Source organism: Conger conger, chromosome 2 (genome assembly GCF_963514075.1).
Source record: "Conger conger chromosome 2, fConCon1.1, whole genome shotgun sequence".
NCBI lineage: Eukaryota > Metazoa > Chordata > Actinopteri > Anguilliformes > Congridae > Conger > Conger conger.
The window spans coordinates 52153117-52180889 of NC_083761.1; the positions used below are offsets into that span (position 1 = coordinate 52153117).

General features: G+C 44.8%; 1 protein-coding gene across 2 annotated transcripts; it reads right to left on the reverse strand.

Moving 5' to 3' along the window:
• Positions 1-27180, reverse strand: LOC133121488 (katanin-interacting protein). Of its 2 annotated transcripts, XM_061230682.1 has the most exons (29): positions 27047-27180; positions 26286-26326; positions 23839-23930; positions 23297-23472; positions 22865-22962; positions 22359-22460; positions 21619-21729; positions 20965-21208; positions 20531-20659; positions 20191-20345; positions 19602-19687; positions 19282-19378; positions 18471-18680; positions 17930-18067; positions 15204-15972; positions 12081-12845; positions 11449-11657; positions 10944-11019; positions 10446-10623; positions 7989-8154; positions 7718-7890; positions 7211-7275; positions 6412-6522; positions 5617-5756; positions 5192-5293; positions 4952-5112; positions 2802-2828; positions 2411-2499; positions 1-2326 (listed from the first exon to the last, which is right to left on the reverse strand). In XM_061230682.1, exons 1-29 carry the CDS (start codon positions 27051-27053, stop codon positions 2268-2270), a joined length of 4776 nt encoding a protein of 1591 aa, XP_061086666.1. In that variant the 5' UTR covers positions 27054-27180; the 3' UTR covers positions 1-2267. The 2 variants fall into 2 exon arrangements, with proteins under 2 accessions (XP_061086666.1, XP_061086667.1); XM_061230683.1 differs by lacking the exon at positions 2802-2828.
• Positions 27181-27773: the final 593 nt, after the last annotated feature.

Genomic DNA, 27773 nt, shown 5'->3' on the forward strand with positions numbered 1-27773 from the left:
TAGGCTGTTTACTGGAACATATTTTATTAATTTCAGTAAAGCTACACTAAATATACACATACCTGTAAGTGATTAAAAAAATACTCCAACATATTTTAACATGGAATGTTACATATACAGTCATTGCAACAAAATATCCAAAAATCCTGAAGCTTGACAGAAATGAAATGTGAAATCCTTCCTTGTGGACTTCACGGTAACACTGAAATGCACAAAACTGCATTTCAAACAATTCTTCAGACATTTATTCGAGGGAAATCATGGAGCATGTTGTAATGTTGTAAAATCAGCAGATTTGTATCTTCCATTGAATATAAACCTCTGCACAAAGTAAAAGTGTCCCCTTTATTATTAATAGTTACCCTTTCACACTTAAGGGATGAAATCATTGTAGAGGACATGCAATATAAACATTACTTCCACGTGTGCTTTCTGGCAATATCTGTGGTACAATCTATATTTTAGGGTTTCTACTTTCAAGATTCATTTAGCTTCTATTTGAGGTATATTTTCTGTGCTTGCATATTTAATAGTACTGGTGTTTGTGATATAAATGTGTCATTTGATGATCTCCATGAAATGACAATACATTGACCATGTATTGCCCCAGTTGTGAGGATAAAAAACTTCCAATTTCCCGATGAAGACCCAACATTTCTACACTGTCTTCAGTCACAATGAGTTGGAGGTCAAAAGACCTCAAAATGCGAATGACACATAAACAACACATTTTGATATCTGATTAATGAGATTGTACAAGACAAGCGATATTGTAATGGCAAAAACAGCTAAATATGTATTTACAAAGAGTCATTTACCATCAAACAGAAGAATGTCTCAGTGATACTTTAGGTTGGACTGCAGGATAGTGTTCAGATAAAAATACAGAAGAGTACATATTCAGGAACCTTGTGTAAATTTCCTCATAAATAACAGACTTTTAAGGTCACTTAAGTTTCAAACTGCTGTCACGGTACTTGCTGTCAAACACACTAAAAAGCTCCTAAAGTACAGACATCAAAGCACCACAACTGCTACCATACAACTTTCCTAAACTACACAGCTTTAAGAATGGATTCGACTGATGAACAAAAGCTGCTGTTCAACAGATCAGTTTGAGCGCGTTTCTGTGACGACAAAGACAGACAGCTACAAATATATAAGTACAGCCTCAAACGATAACAAGAACAAGCGCTTAAACTAGCATTCTGATCCGACCCCTTTGTAGGCTGGTACAATGCTGTGGCACAGGCACTAGAAATTTGAATGCTCAAATTTTTATATTACCTGTTCTTTGCAGAAAGCTTAAAACAACTGATGAATATAATGACACTATGTTTGACAGAAAAGAATTCTGCTGATTTTTGGACTGACAGCAAGTCGGCAATTCCCCTTACAGGCCTTGTCAGGGCTTATCTGCACATTAAGTATAATGCAAATAGCTTCTGGAACTTTCTTATTCAGAGGTTTGGAAGTTTACACCGCTCTTGTAAATGGAACAGCGACAGCAGCAGTGTACTGAAGAACAGAGGGGGGTCCATCACGAAACCACAGCATAAAGCTTTGAATATGTAATATGCATGAGTATGTATGGGAATATGTAGGTTGGTATGTGTTTTCTTAGTGTACGTGTGCAATGACGGCACAATGAAGGATATTTTAGATAAATTACCGACGACCTGCTGGCTCGACAACGGTGGTTAGAGGGCATTCAGCATACTGCGCACAAGCAAAGAAGTACCAGCACAATACAAACCTGATATTTTGAGGTTTGTAAGCAATTATGAATAAACACTGAAATGTATACGTTCAGAAGTACAGCCTTGGAAACATAACGCTACTGTACAATCTACTAGTTAAGTGAAGTGTATTTTCTTACTTTAAGAGCTCACGGCCCCCCATGCCTATTTTCTTTCTTGAAACCAGAAACCTGTCGATGCCTGAACAAGCCATTGTAAGCTGGCAGGTTGTCAGAAACCTGAAATCTAACCTATCCTTCATCAGTATCGAAAATCTCCAGAAAGTGAACTACTCCTGTAAAGCCAATGTGTGAGCTGAAGCGGTAATGGGCAAAAGTAAGTCTTAGCTGTTGATTGGATTGTGATGATGAACCGAATCCATGGTGGGCGATGAGTCCTATGCTAGCTATAAACTCACCGACCAGTTCACAACAAGCTTATCTGTGCTCTCTGCTAAAGCACAGGCTTCAAAATCTTTGGAGTGCAGATGGAGAGGGGACCCAGGGGTGAACCTGCACCTCCACTCCCTCAGTATGGTCTCTTCCCCAGCTGCCTTCTGTCCGTCATGCAGGTCTTGGGCCGAAGGGCTGCACAGACAGCGTGGGGTAAATAGATTAGAGAATTAGAGAAGCAATTTTCTTTCGGAAGAGGCAGCGGTGCGTGACACATACCTGGATCAGCGGCCTGCTTTTTCTTGCTGTGGTGGTGAACGATTTGATTCTCGTTCGTCATCTTGACGTCCTGGTCCTCCACATAGTTGCTGTGGAAAGAGAAAGAGAAAGAGCTGTACTGGTGGCAGTTTTCCACGGGAGCTCTCGGCAGGAGGGTAGGTGTGGGGACTACACTGAGGTGATGGGAGGCCACCACGGCACTGAGACAGGGAGCTGGTCCAGGCTGGGAGCAGGAACAGGGTGGTGAGTGGAGCCAAATAACCAGGAGGGCACTGAACACACACACTGCAGGGGTGAGGGAGCAGGAAATGAGACAGGGGATATAGGAGGTTGAGGGGACTGTGAAGGGTAGGGGAGACATAGGGTGCCGGAAGCGCTAAGCTCTACTCACTGTTCCGGATTCCTGCCGAGCTGAGGGCTGGAATGGAGAGAACACAGGAGCTAAGCTCAGCATGAGTGCAGCAGGGTATGAGTTGGCTTCAGTTGGGTACGACTGCACTTGAGCGGGGTATGAGTTGGAATCAGTTGGGCTTGACTGCACTTGAGTGGGGTATGAGTTGGATTCAGTGCACTTTATTCGGCAGGGATGTGATCAGCCCAGCAAAAAAAAACTTTTTTTTTTAAAGGTAGAAAAAAGATGACCACCCGGGAGTACTGGGGGGGGGGGGGGGGTCCTCATGAGACAGAAGTCTCATATTGACACTTTTTAAACTCATTTCCCACAATTATATTTAATTTATATATGAAAAATAAGCATATCTGGAAGTGAGTTTCGAGCACTCTATTGACAATTCATGCAAAGTGTGAGTCAATGCGATATTGAAGTGATAGGGTGTTTTGTCGATAGTTGTTAATAGGTTTACCACACCTATACGCAATAATAATCCAAAATACAAGAACATTTCACTCCATTGTTTGCTTTTTGTTTCCATTTGAGATCGAAACATTCAGCTAGAGATTTAGAAAATTGTCATGTGAATGTCATCAGTCCTGACATCCATAACATTGTATTTACATGGGACACGGTTACATTGTATAATAAAACGGGTAGGGATTGATTCATAGCAGTGATAAAATTACTATATACCACTGCTGTGTGTTCTAATGCTTGTTTACAGTTCTATTTCAAAAATCACTCCGCGTCAAAGCAGCCATTCGAGTCAAAATGAAAAACCGTTAAACTGATTCACGTCAATCACCTTGCAACAACAGGATTTGCAAGCTAGCAGGCACAGAGCTACACACTGCCACCACTTCCACGTGATTCACAAACTATCTGATGCGGGTCTTGATTTGCGAGAGGGATGTGTGTCCATAAGCAGGCAGAAGTGCGAGAGTTCTCTCGGGTGAACGAAACTTGTAGACCGGAGAAAGCAGAGCAGCGCTTCTCCAAATAAAAAAACGAGTAGACCTACGCAATGTGATCCCAGTGATGCTGGACAGTTTTTCAGTGTTTCCACAATGGGAACATACAAATAAACATAAAAAGGCATAAACTCTTGTTTGCTCACTCAAGTTAACGTGCAAGCTAACTAGCTAGCGAGTTTGGCAGAACAACGTAAGAGTTTACTGTGAACTAATTCCTGCAATGACATTGTTAGTAAAAAACGATCAGAAATAATAGTTATGTGACTGATATTATAGGGAGTGATTTATCCGGGTTCAAGGAGTTAAAATTATAGACCAGTTTCAGCAGAAATATGAAGATCAGAGCAGAGGAAGAAAAAACGTCGGAGAGAAAGGCAAAGTGAATATCGTTACTTGAGTGAAAGGGGAAAGTAATACATGGTGTTTTTTAACAGATCTCCACAATTCACATTGGGTCAGAAAATACGGATTTCCATCTTAAGATGGAAGAATCACATCCCTGGCTTGAGCTGGGGCTGGGTATGAGATCACTTGGGCTGGGTATGAGTGCTCTTCAGTTAGGTATGGGGTCACCTGGGTTGGGCATGGGGTCACTTGGGCTGGGTATGAGTGCTCTTCAGTTAGGTATGGGGTCACTTGGGTTGGGCATGGGGTCACTTGGGCTGGGTATGAGTGCTCTTCAGTTAGGTATGGGGTCACTTGGGTTGGGCATGGGGTCACTTGGGCTGGGTATGAGTGCTCTTCAGTTAGGTATGGGGTCACCTGGGTTGGGCATGGGGTCACTTGGGCTGGGTATGAGTGCTCTTCAGTTAGGTATGGGGTCACCTGGGTTGGGCATGGGATCACTTGGGCTGGGTATGAGTGCTCTTCAGTTAGGTATGGGGTCACTTGGGTTGGGCATGGGGTCACTTGGGCTGGGTATGAGTGCTCTTCAGTTGGGTATGGGGTCACTTGGGTTGGGCATGGGGTCACTTGGGCAGGGTATGAGTGCGCTTCAGTTGTGTATGAGTTTGCTTGAACTGGGTAAGAGTCCACTTGACCAGGATATGAAAGCACTTTGGGTATGAGCGCACTTGAGCTGGCCATGAATGCACTTGAGGTCAGCACAGACCATTACAAAACAGAAAGATACAAAACCACGACAGACACCGCCGCTGATGCAGACAGCCGTACCTGATCACCGTGTTTCTCTCCCGGTGGGCGATCTTGGCATTGCTGGTGAAGAGGATGGTGTGATAAGGCACCACCGGGTCACAGGTGGGCAGAATGCCTCTGGCCTGGTGACCCACAGAATCCAGGATACCGTTGTACACCAGCAGGTCATCCACCAGGAGCTGTGAAACACTGAACATGAATAACCACTCTGTTTCCATCGGTGTTATCTTTTCTTCTTTTAAAGGGGGACACACCTACCCCAAATTCCTTCACTCCCCTTTGTGGAGTTTTGGAGTAGTTCCACAGTTTGATCATGGACACGGACACTGGTTGATCGAATATTACATACACCCGATTCACCTGTCAACAGAAGAGACAGTAGCATGCTGTGACTGCACAGGATGGGCATCTTACTGATAATGATTCTAGTGTGTATGTGGGTACAAACATGAAGACTCGAGGGTCTCGAAATATCAAACACTATTTGATATATTGTATGTGATATACTGTGATATACTGTATGCACTCTCCCCAGACTGACAGAGGACATTCTAATGATGAGCCAAGACATTGGCTATTCCAAACCGGGAGAAAAGAGGGACAAAAAAACAAACAAAAAAAACACACCCACAGAACAAGGCCACACTAGGCACAGCGTTCATAGACACACAGACATGTCTCACCAGCCCTGGCAGTACTGGGGCCAGCCACATATGTCTGCCATCATGTGTGTCGTTCACCCCATCCACCAGCTTGTCTGGAGTCCGCACGTCTCCCTTCACAGTTTCCAGAACATTCACGCTATCTGGAAATGCTGCAATATCTGAGCACGGGTTGTTAAGAGAGCGTTGCCCCTCGCAAACTCTTTAGATCAGGACTAGTCACCTTTAAACAGGACTATCTCTGGTACTCCAGGACCAGGGTTGCCTACCCGTGATTTAGATTAAGAGTTGCTTCCACAGGTCTTCCTCTAGAGGTTGCTGTTCATCCACATCATAGGCTTACAGTACATCAGGGGTGGGAAATTAATTATAGCCCTGGAGGGCCTGTATGTATACAGGCTTTTGTTTAGCCTGTATACAATTAGCCTTGCTAAATAAGCTTACTGGCTGTATAACACTGGTTCACTCGTAGATTAGATGACAGCTAAATATATAATGTATAACAGTCTTTGGCTGCAATTCATTTGCTTAGCGATGTAGCCAAAATATCAGATGGCATAAATGATAGGGATAAAGCAATTAAGCCCAGAATTTGGAAATGAAAACCAGAAACAGAGATGGTCCTCATTGCCTCTGCTGTCATGTCAGGACAAATGAACTAAATCCAGACAAATGCACTGACTTCCAGGAACCCTGTAACACCATCAGAAAATCATTTAGGCTGCACTACGCTATTAAAAAAAAATAAACACAGAAAACACAGAGCCCCTATACATGAGGGTGAGCAGTGCAGGAGGCCAGCTGCAGGAAGGATACTGTTGTCGCTGAGGGTGATCTTGGCGTCGTGCTGGTCGTAGAACTCCAGCCCGTTCAGGCCGATGTAGTACGGGTCTCCCCAGGTAGTGAGCAGCTGCAGCTGGAAGATGACTGACGGGGAGTTAAAGAGAAATGCCCTCCCCAGGTTCTCCTTTTAATTGCAGAAGAGCAGCTGTCCCTCCTGATTAAAATGAGCTCTAGGCCAACTCTCTACCTGTAGCGAACGCAGGGATATAGCCCCAAACTACTGTGCATGCACATACATGTTCAGTTTTTTCTGGTTAGTGGATACAATGTCATTTGTCATTATGCTGGCTTAACTCGGTATGTTAGCTGTGAATCCAGTTAGCGAACATGATGGTAATTCCCAAGGAGTCCGTTTCTCTAATTTAGGCTCCATTTGCAATACGGTTATTATTGTACGGTTTTTATGTTTTGGAACATTGTTGCTGCACGGAGGCAGTCGTAAGTCTTGGAACACCGATTCAGGAAATTTAGGCCGGAGAAACACATGGAAAGCCTGACGGTCGGGCCACTAACCATGCAATGTAACCCGTGTCCTGCATTTCATTCCGAAGCTGAGCCATGTCAAACCCACGTAAATCTCAGGTCCTGAGCAGGGTTGGATAATGCGGGTTGACCCTTTCACACGCCAAACATGCAAGCATTCATCAGCGTGGATGCTCACACCGTTATGGTTATAGTTCATGTTACAGCTCTACTTCTTGGTGTGGACAGGTCTATAATAAGTTAGGCCTGGATCTGTGACATGCAGGGAATGGGCAGGTGCAAAGGATACATCCGCAGGGCATGGGGGGAGCCTCGTAGTCCATGCTGGCCCGCTCCACTTTCTGTGGGCCACTCCTGTTTGAGAGAGGCAGGGGTCTGCTGTGAGTATGAGCACTGTCATCGTGTTCGATCCCATCTCAAGCTCACCGGCCTTTAAAGAGTAACTGCACTTGCTGTTTCAGCCTGCCTCTGCCTTCGACACAATTTAAAAAAAATGCATTCTGCGGTTGGTGAGTAGGTGTGTCCATCTCATTCATGCAGCAGATCACACTTTTTGACCAGTTTTTTAAGCCAAAATGCTATTATTTCATAAATGTTGAAATAATGGCCTGGATTTAAATGTTTCACAATAAAGTATGCATACAGAAGTTAACAGCTAAAAAAGTTTGATCTAGTGTGCAATTATACAACTATATTTAAAATATAAAATAAAATTAAAAACAATACAGCAAATCAGTGACCTGATAATTCACTGACATGTAATTCATGTGAAAAAACTGAGGACTATGACACTGACTTGTGTAACTGTTGTGACTCCTGTGTGCTCCTGCAGTAAGCCGGCTGCAGGTAGTCGATGAACAGGATCTCCTGGGCAAAGTCAAAGTGACAGTTCCCCGGACCCTTCCGGATAAGAAAGCCCTCAGGCGGAGAGATGGCCACGTCGTCCATGGATACGTGCATCACCTTCACCTGTGGGATCAGAGAGCGTAACCGTTAACATGACCTCATGGCTGGTGGGGAGCTGGCACAGGAAGCCAGGTCTGTGCGTGCGCAGACAGGCCCCTCACCCCTCTGTACGTGTCCTCGGGAGACTTGTTGTAGTTCCAGATGCGCAGCCCTGCTACCGTCTGGGCCTTCTCAAAACGCACCGTCAGCTTGTGTGCGCCGCCGTAGGAGAAGGGAATCAGCCACATGTGCTCGTCCTCTGTGGTGATGTTGTGACCGTCAAACAACCTGTTAAACCACAGAACACAGCCTTTAAATTAATCAAATTAATTAAGCTGTCCACAGAACATAACCAACAAGAGAATGAATGCCACTGTAACTGTACTTTTCATATTAAAAAAGAGCACCATCAGAAATCTTTGTTTACCAGTGATATTACAGCAGACCATTACAGGTTATATAGTGAGTGCCATCGTGTTTGGGTTGGTTGATACTTCCATTCAGAAGAATACATTTTGAACCTCAGTATATCACTTGTTTCAAAACCAATCTCAATGCCATTTCACAGGTCTACTACAATGGCAACAGGCTCAGAAATGACTGATTTTGGTATTACTACGTTGTGCCATTTCTGCGCTATGGATACCTTTAAAATATTTTAAACAGTGGAGGCTCCTCCATAGAGGTGGAGGAGGCCTGGCCTCCCCAATAATTTGAGAGAAGAGAGAGATTTAAAAAAAACAATAAATATATTTATTTTATTTATTTATTTTAACAAAAAACATATTTTTTATTTTTTATATTCATATTATTTTAGTTTTGTTCATAAATCTAAATTTTCCCATGGCTAAAACCCAATATTGCAATTGTAAAGCAACAGGCCAGATTTCCCTATCAGTTTGTATTAAGGGAGGCCAGGCCTCCCCTAGGAAATTAGCTTTTCATAGAAGTCAATGTAATGCATTTTTTTTCATGCCAATATGTGATTGGCCAGATCACTGAAAATGGGTGGGCAACGGAGGCCTGGCCTCACCATGCATTGTGTCCAGGGCTGAAAGATTGACATTTTGTTCGTCCAATCACATGCTACTGGTTCATTTGGAATCAACTATCCTTTCCTTTCCTATTCAACACAGAAGCCATTTTGAGAATTCGCTAGTCACTTCAGTCAAACAAACACTCGCCATAGTGGCTACGAGTGTCCTATCAACTTGTGCTTTTCAGGAAATTTAGAGAACACCCCTGGCATCATCCCTGGAGTTTATAGCTCATTTGGCCAAACACTTTTGCTTAAAACTACCTCGGAAGTCGGCGAGATTCTAGCACAATTTGAGATCTTGGGCTGGAGATATGCAGATTCCAGATACTAGGGAGTGAGAATGACATTCAATAGGTCATGTTAGACACCATTTGGGATTTATTGAACAGTTTTATTTTTAATGTAGTCCATTTCGTTTTATTACAAGTCAATTTAATAATCTTCCATATCAAATTACCGAATTGTTGCTCTGTGAGGAAATTCACTCTAAATACGAATAGAGTGCTGCCCTCTAGTGGATAACGTTAACGTTAGATAAAGCCAACTGGAACCATATTTTTACATATTTTATATTAAATATATTGAATAAAACTACATATGATAAAGAAAGTGTTATCTTATCTTTTTTATATGCTAAACTTGATTAAATTGGTGATTACATGTTGAAGCTGTAGAAGAATGAAAAATGTAAGCTAAACAAAATTGTTTCAACAAAACATTCCATCGCGAGTGAAGTGAGCAAGCGGAAAAAAATGGCCTCCTCAATTCTGGAAGTCACCAGCCTCCACTGATTTTAAAGTATATTGGCGCAAAAAAAAAAGACATTTAAATCCAACCAATCCCGACAAGACCATTCATTCTGTGGGTAGTTCAGAAATATCTGTGTTTTTTATTTATTTCATGACTGTACATTTTATTAAGTTTGAATTAGACCTCAAAATTGTACATTTTGACAATGCATTGTCCATAGACAATAAAACACAAACTAATTAAACACCCTGTAAATTTTGCTAGCCAGCTCAGTGAGATAACAGTGTGACGTTAGCTAACTAGCTAGACAACTAATAATGCATTTGTCTGAAGAATAATAAATTAAATTAAATTAAACTCTAGCTCAATGTAACCGCTAGCTCTAAGTTTAGCTAACTGTTGGGTGTGATCTGAAGTGACTCCTGTTCTCTTTTCAGAGCAGGCTGATGTTAGTGTTATGGCTGATCAATTTAATTTCTTGTCTTTTGAGGCTTTCAGCAAATGCACTTAAATTTCACTTAAAACAAAGATTTGTTTTTTATTAATAGTACTCTGGTTGAACCATCATCTGCAGGCAGTGAAAATTTTTTTTGTTTGTTTTTGGGTATATTGTTTCTTTAAACCGGACACATACCCCCATTTTAAAACATCATGTTGGAGGGAGTGACTAACAGGCTGTCTATAAGAGCAGCTACTCAAAACAAATTCTGGGGATCCGGGAGATGCGTCAATGACCCAGACACAGCCTCTCCAGTTAGCCAAGTGAAAAATGTTCCTCTCCTTCACTCACTTGTCCACGGTCCGCAGGTCCCGGCTGTACTCCGGGAGCTCGTTGAGGTCGCGGGGGGAGGCTTCCACCAGGCTCATGTCCAGGGACAGGCTCTGGCCATCCTTCCCCACCACCTCCAGCCCAGTCAGGCCCAGGTAGTGAGAGTCGCCCCAGGTCATGCTCAGGTTCATCTTCAGGCCTGTGGAGAAGAGCGAGGAGATCGTATCCATTACATTACATTACATTACTGGCATTTGGCAGATGCTCTTATCCAGAGCGAGGTACAGTTGATTAGACTAAGCAGGAGACAATCCTCCCCTGGAGCAATGCAGGGTTAAGGGCCTTGCTCAAGGGCCCAATGGCTGCGCGGATCTAATTGTGGCTACACCGGGATTAGAACCACCGACCTTGCGTGTCCCAGTAATTTTACCTTAACCACTATGCTACAGCCCGCCCCTGTATATATACACAGATATACATGAAGCAGCTTCAGACTCTGGAGAAGAACAGAGAACTCACACTTTCCGGTGTACATCCCAGGAACCTGCTCCATAGCCACTTCAGGCAGGTCGCCTGTGCTGGGAGATAATTTCACCTACGATAGGAGCAAAGACAACTGTTGAGTGTATTACAATGATTTAACAGATGCTCTTCTCCAGAGCCACCTACAGAAGTGGAGGACATCAGTGTTTGTCTGGGAATACCAAAGTGCAATATCACCAACAAGCCACAGAAGGCACATTTAGAATCAATACGTGTAGACCATTTGACGTTAGTACTCTCTTACATCAATCTATTATCCTCCGTAGTTAGTGTGTGCAAATGGGAAAAACGCAGATGCCATAAACGGTTAGCAGGGACAGCTGATGTTGCTAGCATACGCTATGCAAATAAAACTGCTCCACAAAATGACTTGTATTGAAACATACGTTTAAGAGGCGGGTCTTTATTGCAGTGTACACTTCCCAGAAGAGAAACACTGGCTGATGAAGTGAAATGGCGGAGGGCTGAGGTGTAAGCCTACGTGCTGGTCACGGTCCCTGAAGCCGGCCTGGGTGAAGGGTCGCTCCTCGCCCTCTCCATCAGCGGTGCGCGGCCGCTGCAGCTCCTCCTCACTCCCCAGCGCCTCCGGGCTATCCGCCTCGCCCTCAAACGTCTCGTCAAAACGCGACATGGCCTCCAGGATCTCATCGTCCGTGGTGAAGAGGATAGTGTCTCCAAACTGCTCCAGGGCTGCCAGGTAGAGCGAGGACAGTTTCCCTTCATCAAGGTTGCACTTCACACAGTAAATATAATAAATTACATATAATTACAATCACAGGAACTGACAGATTTCACAAGTACACCTGTACTAGCACGCAGACACTGTATGTTTGACACTTGACTGCAGTGTATTAAAATAAATTCTGAAAATAAACAAAATGATGGTTTTCCCCCTTTATGGCCCTAATTTGGGATTCTTATATTGCGTTCAATACTGCGTCCGTATACAGCAGCCTCCATTGTTGTTTTGGGAAAGTTAACCGGTTGAGCCACCTAGCAGGCCTCTGCAGTGCAGTTCTGCCTTTGTCCCGGGTATACCACACTGCTGTCACTAATCATGGGTATGTAACGCAGCATAGCAGTGCTGGGCTCTTACTGAGGGGACGGCCATACCTCCAGACAGGGTGCCCGAGGCCTTGGCGATCTCGCCCCTGAATATGCACCTCCCGTCCAGGAGCATCTCTACCTCCTTCACCCCGCGGAAGGAGTGGATGCGCGACTTGTTGTAGTTCCAGATGCGGATCATGGCCACCTGGCAGGGGCTGTGGAAGTCGATGAAGATGATGTGGGCCCGGCCCGAGGTGAAGGGGGCGAGCCAGAGGTGCATGTCGTCCTGCGTGCGGTTGACGCCGTCGACCAGGTTGGCCACCACGCGCGGGTCCTTGCCGTAGGCGGGCAGCACGTTGATGTCGGGCGGGTCAGCGCGCACGCGGGCGGGGATCACGGGCTCCCCGCTGGAGCTGAAGATCTCCACGCCGTTCAGACCCACGTAGTGACGGTCGCCCCAGGTGGACAGGATGTTCATCACCAGCCGCTGACCCTGGGGCAGGACGGGGATCTCAAACTCCTCGTCCCGCTCGGTCTCGCTCATGGGGTCTTCCTCGGGCTCTTCCGGAAGGTTCTCCCGGCGGGGCGTTTGCAGGGACTGGCCGCCCGCCCCAGTCCCCGCCCCGGCCACCGTCTCGGGCCGCGCTTGCCGCTGCAGGAACTCGTCAAAGATGTCCCCCTCGAAGCCCATGTTGGAGATGCGGCCGCGCTGGCACTGGTTGAACTTGGTGAGCGAGTCCCACGACTCCATCAGCGTGTCGTCCTGCTCGCTGCGCCACTGGGCCCGGGGGGTGGAGTGCCTCCTGCTGCTGCCGGCTGGGCCAGGCTCATCTGTGGGGACGGGAGGAACCTCACCATCACTTTCCACTGCTTTCTCTGCTGCCTTACTTACTCTTAGCAAATATATTTCAACCAACTAACATGCTCAGAAATCATAATAAGTCACATCTTCCATGATTAGAATGTGATGGTCAATTCTTGAGTGGTCAAGTCAATCACCCAATCTGAACCCAATTGAGAATACCTTTCACACGCTGAAGAAAAACTGAAGGGGACTAAACCCCAAAACAAGCATAAGCTTGTTTCTAAGGATGTCTGCAATACAGGCCTGGCAGAGCAGAGGAGACCCCCAGCAACTGGTGATATCCATGAATCGCAGACTTCAAGCAGTCATTGCATGCAAAGGATATGCAACAAAATACTCAACATGACCGCTTTCATTTACACAACATTGTTGTGTCCCAAACATTATGGTTCCCTGAAATGGGGGTGAAACACGGCTGTGATTTCTAGATGGTTAAACCAAAAGGTATAAAAAATGCCCTTTATTAAAATCTGACAATGTGCACTTTAACCACATGTGATTTTTAGGTCTTTGCCCCAAACATAATGGAGGGCACTGCATGTACAAACACAGCTGTAATTTCTACATGGTGAAACCAAAATGTATAAAAATGTTTAATAAAATCTGAGAATGTGCCCTACAAATCTAAAATTTAGCAAAATCAGAGGCAAATTAAGAAGTATAACATTTGTCCCAAACATTATGGAGAGCACTGTATTTGTTGTATAAGTTATTTCTTTGAAAAAATTCCAGTCCCCCAAACAAATTATTTGATTGGCTTTCATTATGATTTATATTACTCACTAAAACAAATGTTCATCGAAGGGAACCCATTTATCTGCATTGGCTATGCTTTTCCAATCATTTCTCCAAATTGATCAGCAGTCATCATTACCCATTACCCGGATTTACAGCAATTACAGCAGATTTACAGCAATTAATATTCAGAATGTGTCAAAATAACAATACTATAAAATATTTATATATAAAACACTATGTACAACATAATATTATACAATATATGAATAGAAATGATTGGCAGAAAATCTGACAATAAAAACGCTCAATAAAAAATGCTCATCAGCATACCACTGTTGTAATGACGGTTATTTGAGTTACTGTCACCTTCAACAGTTCATCAGCAGTTTCTGAGATACTCAAACCACCCTATCTGGCACCAACAATCATTCCACGGTCACTTATATCATATTTTTCCCCCCCCATTCTGGTGGTTAATGGGAACATTAACTGAAGCTCCTGACCCGTATATACATGATTTTATGCATTGCACTGCTGCCACACAATTGGCTGATTAGATAATCACATGAATAAAGTGCTCAGTGAGTGTATATTTCCGTATTTTGAGTATACCTGTAATTCTGTCATGATCACCAGTAAATAATGACAAAATAATTACTGGCCACCTCAGAGCAGCAGCGACAATAAGGGCCAATGATTGTGGATTTGAGAACAGAAAAAATAGCTTGTGTCCATGACAACTTGGCAATCATCAAGGCTCCTCTTGTGCAAATAACGACAGCACTCAAGAGACTTCTCTCACGCTCAGCTTACCTGCTTCCAGACAACCACATGCTACACCTAACTCATTTCACCCAAATAAGGCCCTGACCTCACTAGGTTCAAATTAAATCTTGAAATTGAAATTCCAGTATAGAAAATTCTAGAATAATAATACAATGTGCAAGGCCAAAAACACACCAAGGACATGCAGCAAAACAGCAGCTAAGGGAAGCAGTCTATTATTTTGATGAGAGGTGCAAATGAACTTAATGAGTGCTGAGTAGTACAGTACATTCTGCACGCACAACCTGAAGCACTGCTGCGGTGGGTACTCCCTGGAAACAGGCAGCAAGGTGCACAGCAACAGATATCTACCCCCCCCCCCCCCTCCAATAACGGTACTGAAATTGTGGCTCTCTAGAACAAAGTTTCACTAAAAAAGGCCATTATTACATAAAGGTACAATAGGTAATTTCGAACTTCTAACGGTCAGGAGAGCAATTGCAGCAAGAAACACCCGCAAACCACTACACTGTTTATCCCACCCCTTCTCTTTGAACGCGCTGACGTTGAAACGCCATTGGCTGTGGCAATTACAAGCAATCAGTCCGTCAACCGTATAATTTGAAACCCGTATTTAAGAACTATAAACACAGGCAGTGGGTGAGTCAACATGTCAGTGAGCCTTTTTCAATGATAGGAAGGGATTTACAATGGTCTTGCAACAATGTTTTAACACCAAAATGACCTTACCGACTGTACCTTTAACTGGATAAAAGCGGCTGAGGAAAGTGAAAGGGGAAATAAGAGTGAATGAGCAGTACCACAGCCGAGCGGGTCAGCGGTGCGGTCTCTGCTGGGTTCTGGGTGTTGAGCGCTTCTCCTGGCGCTCCTCCTGCTGCTGACGGGTCGGACCCCTCTCACACGCAGGTCCTCCAGCAGGTCGCCCAGATCCAGTGAGTCAGCGGCCAGCTGCGTCGGGGGCCGGCTGGGCTCCCCGTTCTGCGCCCTCTCTCCCCACAGGACGGAGCTCCTGCCGGACCTGCCCGGGGCCCCGGCAAGCTCAGGAACGGCCGACGGCTTGGGGTCCGGGGGCTGGTCCGAGGAGAGCCAGGGGGGCCTCTCCCTCGCCCCCTCAGGGCTGTCCTGACCCCCGCCGCCCAGGGGCTGCAGCCAGGGCGGGGTTTTGGAGACGGGCTGGGAGACGACTGCCCGCCCCGCCACGTGATCCGGCCATTTCTCCAGCAGGGGCTCTCCGTCCGGGGAGGTCCTCCCGGCCAGCGAGGGCGGCAGAGAGAGGTCCTCCCGCGGCGGGGCCAGCCCCTCGCTCATCTCCTCGTCCGCCGGCTGTGTGTGGCTGCTGCTGCCGCTGCTCCCCTGGCTGCCGCTGTCATGGTCGGAGAGCAGGTCCTCGCTGGCGCCCAGGCTGTGGCCCGAGGAGCTGGGGGACACGGGCTCCTGGGCCAGGGCTTGCAGGTCGATGGCGGTGCTGTAGTCAAACACCTGGTTCCCACAGCCCCTCTCCAGCTCTCCCTCAAACACCAAGGTGCTGTTCAGGTAGAGCCTCACGTGCCGGGCACCCACATCCAGGTCCTTAAAGAGACAGCGCAGCGATTTCAGCACACCCGAGTAGAGAAAAACACAAGTTAAAGCAAGCCTTTCAGCCCGGATACAAACACACTCCCAGAGCAGCGCTGCTAAACGAACGCCAGAGGAGAGCAAATCCGCGGGCTGTGGAAGAGCAAACACGAGCCTGAGCCTTGTTTGCACATCGTGGGCGCGTCGATCTCATAGTGTGAAGGAGCCGTGGACTCCTGCCTGACAGCCTGCTGGCGCCTGTGTGACGCACTGCACAGCAGGCCACCCGGAATCTTCCGCCACTTACCGCGTGCACAGAGAGAGGTGAGAATCTCCACACCGGCCAAGGGTATCCCACAAACACGCGGGACGGGCCGGTTTTCTGATGCCCCTCAGTAACAATCGACGGCCAGGAAAAAGCAGTTGAGGATGAGGCTGCTGATCCTGCTCTAATCCCACGGCCCTAATCTCCCCCTGCTCCACATTCAACAGGACAACACTGGAAAAACCCTCAGTCAGCACAGCGTCCGTGCCTCAGCAACTCCTCTCTCTGTGCTCCTGTACCGCACCTCTTTCTTAAAAAGAGCCCAAAGAGTAAGAGCTTTGCGGACATTGTACATTGTAATTGTACATTGCACAAGACTTGTAGTACAGTAATATAGTTAGCCGTGAATGTTTTTGGTCTTGAACACACGTCTGGATTGAGGACAACTGCTCTGGATAACAGGAGAGATACAACACCCAGTCTCTTCCACCTGCCTGGCAAGTGAAACTAGGGGGGATGAAGTTGGGCAGTACATGACAGGCAGAACCTTCTAGTAGGTTTGCGAATAGAAGTGGCGTTGGTGAGCCAGTAGGAGGCAGTCTTCCCCTTTGAGCAAGCAGAAAAGTAACTGCACGTGTGCAGTCATGCACTGCACAGCTGTAAGATATGTTAAACAAACTTTCCAAGCTAAATTCCCTATATGGCTCTGTCAACCAACTCTGTCAGTGAAAACACATTAGATATCCCCACTCTTCCTCCACGACAGTTCGGTGGTGGCTGACATTTGCTACCCTCTCGCTCCAATGTGCTCTATATACAGAAATAGAACATGCTGCAACATACTGTAAATATATGGACTTTCTGGAACATATAATATGAAATATTTAACAGCAAGTGGGCTCTAGAATTATTGCAACCCTTCATAGAAATTAAGAAAAAAGGCTGCATATAATCAAAAACATGGATAATTATCTTTATTTTATGTTGAAAACATGTTTTCATTTCAATGTATTTACGCTCATGTTTCAATGTTTTTTATTTTGTAATCTCATTTTTTATGAAAACCACAGGGGCCAAAATTATGGGCACCCCTAACAATTATTGTACATAAAATCAAACAAAATGTCCAATTGTATTGTCAATTTCACTTTATTTAATTTAGTTGATCTCAGTCTAAAGGAACTATAGTGTCTTCCATCACTTCCTGTTTCACTAGAGCATAAAAATGAGGTAGCGAGCATTTAAAAAAAACAACAAAAAAAACCTTGTCAATGCATGGAAATAAATTTGTCAACCTTCAGCATGGGAAAATCTGTCAAAATAAATGGAAAAAAAATCATGATCACGAAGAATACTGCTTTATACATGTTGAAAAAACGTATGCTAATATCTGTCATCTTTTAGGTTACAGCATTTTTTGTGCATATTTATCATTCTGGATAATTCTGGAGCCCACTGTATGTTGCAGTATCTGAATGTGGAAATAACTTTTTTCCCCCCCATATATTATAATATATAATTATAGGCCTGAGAGGTCTACGTTAAATTCATTGCATTGTATTCCGTTAAAATGCAAGGAAACTGAAAGCCATCTTTATTATTGCCACACAGTCAAATTATCTGAACAGGGCTGCTTAGACTGTTGCACAAAGAACAGTTCTGGCTGGACAAAAGAATCCAGACCCTGCTCCTGGACTCAGATCTTACATTGAGGCTCCGGTTGTAGTTCCAGATCTTGATCCTGGAGACGCCGAAGTCGGGAGAGCGCTCCGGGTTGCGGATGATGAAGTACAGCTGAACGGGTGGGTGGAACGGGCAGGTCCACATGTGCCGCTCTTTTGTGGTCTGTCAGTTCCAACCAGGGAGAGAAAACACAACGTTAAACAAGTGCCGTGCAGACTTCATCGTGTTTCGATTCGGGCCTGACCCACGCTGAAAAACGACAGCGCAAGGACCAAATTACGCGGTTATCAAATCAGACTCGCTCCAACCGCATTACCGAGAAATAATGGCACTCTATTTTGGGCTTTTGACTGACACAGGAGCTAAATTAGTTCAATTCACCTTGGGCGGTTCATAATAGAAATGGAAAAGGCTAACACAGACAAACAGCTTGTATTCCTGAACTGCTGGCACTGAAGAAATCCACAACATAATCCAGCTAGACTGGATCCAGAAACAGTCTGACCTCCATATGTCTGGAGGAGCTGAAAGTCAGAGGGTATCTCAGAGGGTTGAAGAGACTCACTTTGGCTTTCCCATTGACCAGCGCCCCCAGGTTCCCCGGATGGTCGGCGTTGCGGATGTCCAGATCGTGGGGGGACACGTAGAGCTTCCGGTTCCTCCGGCAGAAGAACTGAACCTCGGTCAGTCCGACCTGGCTGCCGCTCCCCCAGTTGGACAGGATTTCCATGGTGACGTAGAGAGCTGCCGTCACCTCTGCAGACGCCCGCACCCTCTGTTGGGACAACAGAACTGCTATTCTTCTCCGTGCCATCGCCCGCTATGCACCTATTGTACCTTTAAAGCATAACAGCGTCTAAATTCATGGTTGAGATATACAACATAAATTACACCTAAAAATGTAGAAAGTTTCTTAGGCTTATGTTAACTACAGACGCTAAATAGAAACTCGCAGAGAGAACCCATGGCTCAAAAGTGCTAACTCGCATCTGAAAATTGCAACACCCAAGGGCACACTTTGAAAAAAAATAAAAAATAATAATAATTCTTGATGAAACCTTGCACAAATTCATCTCTGTGGATGTTCATGAATAACTGTCGGATTATATTTGGAAAGAGGCTATTGAATTTTTCAAATGAAAACTATATGCCATGTTAAGTTGGAGCCGTGAGGTCCACATTTCAGCGATGAATAGATACCACTCCAGGGAATTGAAATCATACCTTTATTACACTTTCGCGTGAATCTTTAAGTAAAATCCTGTCTCTGAGTAATCACTGAAACCTGGTCTCTTAGTACAGTTACTTAAATTGAGATGCTCAAATTGAAACTGTTCTCTGACTGGTCCTTTAATAAGAACATGAAATACACTCACTGCTGGTTTTCCACTGCCAGTCTTTGATATCTCTGGGAAATCCACATTAGTGTCAGCCTCAATTTTTTCCAGTGCCTTCAGAAGTTTCTTCTGCTGGCTAGGATAAGAAAGTAAACAGTACATTATTAAAATGGATAAAAAAGCATGCACTGCAAATTTCAGATCCACCCGGCAGAAAAGACCAGTGGAATTTAGTCAACAAAGCTAACTTCAGAATGATGTCTAAAGGTGAACGGCAAAGGCACAACATCTTGAGTTCATTTGGGTAGGTCAGCAGTTGGTTCTGTGGTTCTGGCAATGAAAGCTGGTTCCGGATGTACCTTGGCTCCATGAGGGTGATTCTCTGCATGGCCTTGGTCACCCCACTTTCCCCAAAAGCCTCAGAGACGTTATTAAAGTCTCTGATCTGTGATGCAATGAAACAAACAGAGAGGAGTGTTAAATGGTCAGGAAGGGTGTGTGAGTCAGTCAGCTGCCGTACAAAGAGTTCCCATATGAAGGTGTGATATTCACAGCAGAAAATGTGATCATAGATACAGTACTGTGCAAGTCTTAGGCACATGCAACAGAATTTGGCCGTCTCGCTTGCTTCTGATTCTCCTGGTAATCCCAGACAGCCTCGAGCAATTTCTTATCTGAATAGTGGTCTAATCCTTCATATGTTACTTTATTTAATGAAATACAAAACATTCTCTAACATTTAATTTTTGGGAAAATGAATGGATATCTCAAATATGTTATTTTCTACTGTATTTGCAGAAAACAAAAAAATCATTCAAGAATTGATACAAAACCATCTAGGGTACCTATGAACTTCGCATAGTACTGTACATAATGACAAAAATGACAAAATGACAAACTGCACAGATCTACAGAATTGACTGTGGAGTTGAGGGTTGCCCTGCTTACCAGCCTGTGTCGGGAGGCCCTGTGCGCTGACTGCACGGAGCTGTTCTCAGTCTGCAGGGCCTGGAAGACCTGGCCAGCAGTGTCCTCAGGGTCCCGCTCCTCTTGTGCAGCCTTCCGGGCTGTAGACAGGGGGCGCTCCACACAACTCCACGGCCCTGAGGAACAACCAGAAAATCCATGAAACTAATTTCAGCTCTGCATTCGAACACACTGTGATGGAAGATTCTGGACACAGACAAACTGACAAGAGACGATTTTCAAATACTTATGATTCACTGCTCAAGCACTTATATTCCCATATGTCTGTCCTGAGAGTACATTAATTAGGGTCTGTGCTCACTTGTATCTCTGGCTTGTGTGGAGGACGGGCAGTCAGGGGTCTTGTTTTTCACTATGACTGGCTTGGTGGGAATGTAAGCCTCCATGTTATCTTTCCTCTTTGCTGATAGTGTGCGCTCTTTCCTTGCACCTACAGCATTGACGGGAGATAGAACCACAGCCAAGACTTAAAAGTACGCTCGATAAACAATTCACAGATTTTTATCTCAGTCACTGGCATCCAGAGTCGCAACCTGTAACTCACATTTGAAATTTAATTTAGTTCACAGGGACCCTGCGTAATTTTTAACATACGTTCCACAAAGTGAAATATTATGCACCACACCAGAGTTAGCTACACCTTATTTCCATCTGCAGTCCCTTGTAATAATAGTCCCAAATACAGAGCTACATGTTTGCCTCTGACCGACCCCACAGAGAAATAGCTAGGGCTACCATTTTGCGAGGGGCCGAAGTCCAGCACGATGAGCTCCCCGGGGTCAGGGCGGCGGCTCGCTGAGCCGCTGGGCTGCAGGTTGAAGGCGGGGCCTCTGGCAGGCAGGCCCAGCTCCTCCAGGCTCTCAGCACTCTCCTCCCTCTCCATCTGCTCCTCCACCCACTCCTCCTCCGACTCCTCTCCCGCGGAGTCCCGGCCGCCGCGCCTCACGCTCGCCCGCGCCTCCAGGCTCCTCCGCAGCACCTGAGCGTCAGAGCAGGGCGCCCACCGACAATAATAACGATAACATAATAACCATACATGTATTTAGAGCACCTTCCCAGAATTTAGCACAAGGTGCTGAACAAAGAGAAACAGTAAAATGACAGAAGCAAAGCACAAGAATAGATATTCGGCGAGTACAAAAAAACTAGTACATATTAAAAGTGCAAATATATAGAATAGAATAAAATAAATAAACAAAAACAGAAAATCATACAGTGGGGAAAGCCCACTGTATGGGGTACAAATAGGTTTAAAAACGGAAACTGATGTAGTCTAATATAAGATGGGAGGCTGTTCCAGAGTCTAGGGGCAATGACTGTGAAAGAAGTTTCATTCTGCTGGTGTGGGTGAGACTGCTCTCTCTGGCACTGGGCAGTTGGGCCACCCACCTTGACCTCGTCGATGCTGAGGAGGACTCGCTCGCTGTGCTCCGGCTCACGGGGGCCGCAGGGGGCCCTGGGGCCGGCGCGGGCCTCCCTGTGCGGGGACCGAGCGGCGGGCTGTGGAGAGGGAGGACACACAGGGAGACGCGGGCTTATGCTGCGCTCACACGGAGCACGGTCGCGGCAAACCAGATGTGATATAGTGGACGAGAACACAACACTAAAATGTGATTAGGACAAGTAAAGAACTCTGTAGATGGCTACGAGAGACTGGAAGTTTAAAATTATTTTACTTTTTATCGTCATATTCGATGGAATTCCAAACCGGATGTGACGGAGCACAAAACAACAACCCAAAATGGTCATTGAAAATCCATGCATAGATGGACCCCAACACAGATAAAGTTGGTTGGTGCCTTGCACGGCAGCCAATCACCGCGTGAGATTATGTAAGAATGGGTGAATAAGAAGCATCAATTGTACAGCGCTTTGGATAAAGGCGCTATATAAATGCAGACATTTACCATTTACCATAAAGAGCTACACCAAACACAATCCACCTTTTCCTATCCTTGTTGAAAACTGTCTGCATTATAGGACAATTACTGAGCAACGTAGCCATAGCAACGTATATTTTATACGCCGCCGTGCCGTCCTGGCCCCTTTTTCCCCGTACCGTCCCAAAAGTGCAGCATTACCCACACATCCCCGTAACGCAGCCTGGTGAGAACAAGCAGGAGCCGTACCTCCATGTTCACGCTCTCATAGGGCTCAAAGTCCTCAGAGTACAGGGGCTCCGGGTGAAGTCGCAGAACGGGCCCGCTCTCCGCTTTAATGTGCACTGAGCTCTGCGAGGAGGAAGGGCAAGACGCAGAACGTGAAGGGCTTCCTTCATCCACTCAACAGACTGACACAATACAGAGATAACATGGAACAAGAGAAACAGAAAAATATCTACAGCAGTGTACAGTAGATGCAGTAGTTCCAACTCGTCCATGTGGAAATTTTCAGTCTGGTCGACTCTCACCCTCTCAGCCTATCTTTTATTAATAAGAAGCTATAAAAAGTTCTGCCATTCCACTTGACTAGGTAGAAGGACTCTCTCTGTTCCCAAGACCAGACTCAGTACTCAGATGAAGATGAAATACCTTCCTGCATACCACGGGGGTGCAATGTTTACCTGAGGGTACATAAAGAGTTTACATGATTCCCGTATACGCTCCATAGTATACAAACATTAATGACAGCCTACCTGAACCCATTCTTTCCTCTGCACTTTCCCTGGGGCAGTCCGACTCCTCTGCGGATCTTCCTGGTCTTCAGCTAGCAAAGCGATCCTTCTAGAAGCATCTGCGGGTAGCCAAGGCACAAATCACACATGCGCAGTCCCCTCCAGAACAGACAGCAGCAGCGGCGGCAGCAGCAGCATCGTGCCAAATGGTTTTCATCTACTGAGCCACTATCATTTATTCATTTGGCCCGAATATGTTCTTATCCGAGGGACGCGAGAGAACCGGCTCAACACTGACTCACAGAGCGGGGGCCAAGCGTTAGCGCGAACAGGGCCGGGAACCGGAGGCCAGCAATGACTTGAAGGAGAGGGGAGAGGATGGGTTTGAGGTAGATGGGCTTGAGAGTGGTGGGTTTCAGGCAGAAGCACAGCAGAGGGGTGGGTTGTGCTCACCAGCAGTATGCGGGGCCCGCGCTGCAGGCGGGGGCGAGGTCAGCACCTTCTGCCCCGGTCTCGGGGGCCTCCTGATGGTCTCAAAGTTGGCCCCATTTACATAGATGGAGAATCCCTGCTCCAGACGTTCCAGCTCAATCTCTTTGGTGCTTTTGACCTTCAGCCGTTTCAAGATCCTGACGAAGACCAGCAAACACACAAGGGGGCATTTGCCTCACGGAGATCTTGTCACGTGGCATCTGATGCAAATAGTCATTCATCCTATTTTAAATAAGGTTTATTTAAAATACAGGTGCTGCACAAAGTTGCTGATATACAAAACCTTGTCTCTGCTTATTGTTAAAGGATGTAGAAGAGAGAATCTGATCTGTCAAAATCTGATTTCAGCACGGTTGCATGGGTGAGAACCTTCTTAGAGGGTGTCACGGTGCCACTCAGTTTCCTGGAGTTAATCATGACTTGTTAGTATTATTTATTGACTTGACAGTTATCTCCACCAGAAACCCGAGACGCTTGGCCAAAACCCAATAGTCACAGCTAACCTGTTTTTCTGTTGAAGGGCGATTAAATATTCATCATGTCTCTCCTCAATATCTGCAGTCGAATGCTTTCTGCCTGGGCTCCCGTGGCACTCCTTCAAAAACAACACAGTCAGGTCAGACAAACTCGCCCTTGCAGCATTGCTTCTGCATGCTACCTTGTAACTTGATGCAACACAGGATAGTGCATGTCTCAAAAGAGAATATCCAAGTCATATCAAATTTCATGTGTCAACACTTAAGTATGTGGAAACAATAGGTCTGCAGAGGTTTTCATGTTCCAGGCTAAAACACATTAGAATTCGCCTATCGGTAATGTAAAACGCATCCCAGCCCAGGTTGTGTTTTCCTGTTTTTCCCCGAGTATTTCACTATCCTGTTCCCAGTGTTCTGTAGACAATGTGACGTCAAGTGGTGATATCGCCACAGCAAGCCCGGTGCAGTTTAACACAAGTGTCTTCAGTTCGCTAGAACACTTAACTATAAGCATCAGATATTCGTTTCAGCCCCTTAGGGACAAGTCGGGGGTTTCGCCTGGAATACACATAAATCAATTTTCTGCAATAGCCATACTGAGAAACATTAAACATTTATCAAGAGGACAGCGATTCATGCTGTGCTAGCAGCTTCAATAGTCTGGAATGCAACAGAGACTGGGGATGGGGTCAATCGAGCTGGATGTGTCTGCCGCCCGCACGCCTTCTAGCAAAGAGGGGTGGCAAAAGTAGTTCTAGCAAACAGGAAAATAACAAACTGGAGCAGATCCAGAAGAGGCCTGACAAGATAGTGAGTGAAAGATTTTAAATAGAGATACAGTAAAATATATTACACATAACAGATAATAAGAATGGAATGCACATCACTGCTACATGTTTACTAACTATCCAAGTGTTCTAGCCTGGAATTCAAGAAAGGACAGCAAGCGTTCAGATGCTGAAATATGTTGGAAGTATGCAGAGGCACAGGTAAAAGTATGAAACATGATCACATTCTCATGTGCAGGGGTGGTGAAGTGGATTTATCTAAACTTGCCTAGAAGCAGAAACGTTTATATGACAAAAAATTATATGGTAGAGTGGTTTCTACAGCCACAGACCTGTCACTACAAAAGATGAAAAATGTGTTTGACAAGAAAATTAATCTTCAAAAAATGGGAGAATTCCATTTGCAGTTATTATAATGAACTTTTAATTTGTAATCACAGACACAAGTACCAATTGTGTACATGTGAATAAAACAATTAACATCACAACATGTACATGGCTGTGTAAAAAAAAAAAAAAAAGGTGGGTATTATTCTAGTTGCCATGGCATCTCATGACTTTGGGTGGGTGGGGCACACTTCAAATATATATATTTATTTATTTACCAGGGACAGTGCACATTAATCAAAATTTTCTGCATCAATGTAAATGTGCCAGAGTTAGCTAATGAGCTCATTTTTATCTGTAGTCCCTAACCTGCATTTTTTGGACTTGGCAGGAGCTTCAATTATGAAAAATGAATTCAAGTGCACTCATTTTAGATGCAGGACTGCAGATGATAAGTTGAATAAAATGTAAATGTAGGAGCTCAGTTGGCAGTTTCATCAAGAACAGTCAATTGAGAACTTCACAGAGAGGGATAATATTGCTGATGGTACCTTTATTTTTATAGTTAACCATTTACATATTCGTAGACGTTTATATTGGAAAGTTAACAATAAGTGCGCTGTAGCTTAAAGAGATTAACTTAACATGCTAAAGACATTTCATTTCCCCTTTAATGGAAATCTGGCGAATAATGTTACATGCAGAAAAACAATAAATCAAGGGGCCTCTTACACGGTCTTGGATAGCCAACTAACGTAACAGCATCTGCAAGAGACACACAAGGAAGGGAGGGGGCAGAGGAGAAGCCGAGGAAGAAACAATGATGGAGGCTTTGATCAACAGAAAAATAAAGAGAAAGTAATGCAAAGCAGTCACGCGAGATTGTCTGCTTTGGTAACCGTAACGTTCCCTGTTATATTTCACCTAACCACTCAGTATGTGCAACGTTACTGTAATATGGTACAGCCACTAGCTCCTCTCAGTTCAAGCGTGAATATGAAAACTGACTGACAACCTTTAAATACACCGATTTCAGTATGCAGCTATTTACGGTAACGAACGTTTTGCGATCTTGGTCTGGTTTGATTTTAGTTACGTTCACAGGACGAGAAATACCTAACTGAAGAAGCCAGAGCCAAGTTAACTAACTTTGTTGGCTAATAGTGAATGTGTTAAGCAATAATTGGACAAACATTTATTTTAACCATTTGGTTCCTCCCGGATTCGTATGGAATAAAATTCCATACAAATTAGATTGTAACGTTAATTGTAAGTTATAAACTAGCAACGCATTTTGACAAGAAATAAGAGTGTTGATCTTAAATAGAATAACGGCACAGCAATTAATGTCAGGCCTACCTCTTTTTCCGTGGTTGTAGGGAAGTGCGTTTTGGATCCCCCTGTTTTTGAAAGTGAGGTTGTTAGGAGGGTAAAAAAAAAAAAACATTAAGCCATTTAAGTATCGCATCATATGATACTGTTTGCGATCTAGCTGGCTAGCCACCCCATCAACGTTACCGTTACATCTTGCACGCTAAAGCTTGACAACTCGTTTATGAAGCGAAATGCAGCATTCATAGTTCTCCCGTAACTTAACTTTGGGGTAAATTTGGCATGAAGAGAAACTAGTCCAGTCCAGCTGCAATAGCTATGGGAAACTGACGAACACCAGATGTGCATGCAATATCGGAGGTTCGCACCTCCCGCTGAGACACATTTTGTCGCATTGGCAGGAAAGTCCACACCGTGGCTAAATAAGGCCTAGCTAACGTACCGTTAGCAAACTTTCGGAGCTTGCGTCTGATAGCTACCTAGCTGTTAACTTCGTGATAAACTGTTCATTGGCAATGTCACGATTCTCAAAATAGACATTTCTAAATAGAAACGAAGGATAAAACTCCAATTGCTAGCTTGGTCACTTAAGTTAATGACACAATATTACAAACAAATAATTTTCAGTACAAAGTTATCTGATGCTTATCTGATGCTAGCTAACGAAGCTAGTTACAGCTAGCTATCTCGCTCAAGCAAACAAATAATTTCCTTTCATTGATAGCTTAACAGTTGCTAGCGCGTTGTGGCAATTTTAGGGCTTCCGACTTGACTTAACGCTGACTTACAGTCCATGTCATCTCTTTGACTGCATTCTTTCTCGTTATTCAGAAATGTTCAAAAATACTCATGCGTCCTCGATGTGTTGATACAATTTGTGCTGGTTACCAGGAGAGCTCTGAGCCAATAGCGAAAGCTCCCGAAAGCCATGGACACGCCCCCCTGGTCCGCTCTTCAGCATCCTTTGTGTACAAAATCGCTCATGGACATTCGTGGACGAGATGTTGCCACTCAGTAGCTGATGACATATGATCACATATATTCCGTCCCTTTACCAATAAAGAGGTAACATGTTGTGAGCAATGTAAGCAAAACATGCGATGTATTACATTCTCCTCTTCAGACAAAACTATTTTTTAAGACCAGAGGCGAGAGGCTTTGTTTATTTGAAAATTTGCTGGTGAATTTAGAACGAAATTAAGTCTCATTAAAACAAATAATGAAGATTTTTGTGTATTATTTTGGATTCTGTTCCGTATGTATGCTTGTAGTTCCACAACATGCCATTAGAGGTCAGAGCTGATAATACATTTTGCTTGCCTGGATTGTCTCGTCTTCGGCTGTGAGTTTAACGTATTATGTATACAAAGAAAAGACACAAATAATGACCATTATTTGAAACAAAACTCTGGCATCCTAGGATTATTCTCAGAGGGCATCTGATGCTGAGCCATATCAACCATTTAGAAAATCAACTTTGCAAGGGCCACTTTACTTGTCTTCAACTGAACACAT

What these genes read in the sequence shown, in the direction of transcription:
- LOC133121488 (XM_061230682.1), bottom strand. An exon ending in GCGGGCCCCGCATACTGCTG is followed by an intron (nt 22,963 to 23,296) that starts GTGAGCACAACC and finishes GGCTACCCGCAG; the next exon opens with ATGCTTCTAGAAGGATCGCT. An exon ending in AGAGGAAAGAATGGGTTCAG is followed by an intron (nt 22,461 to 22,864) that starts GTAGGCTGTCAT and finishes TCCTCCTCGCAG; the next exon opens with AGCTCAGTGCACATTAAAGC.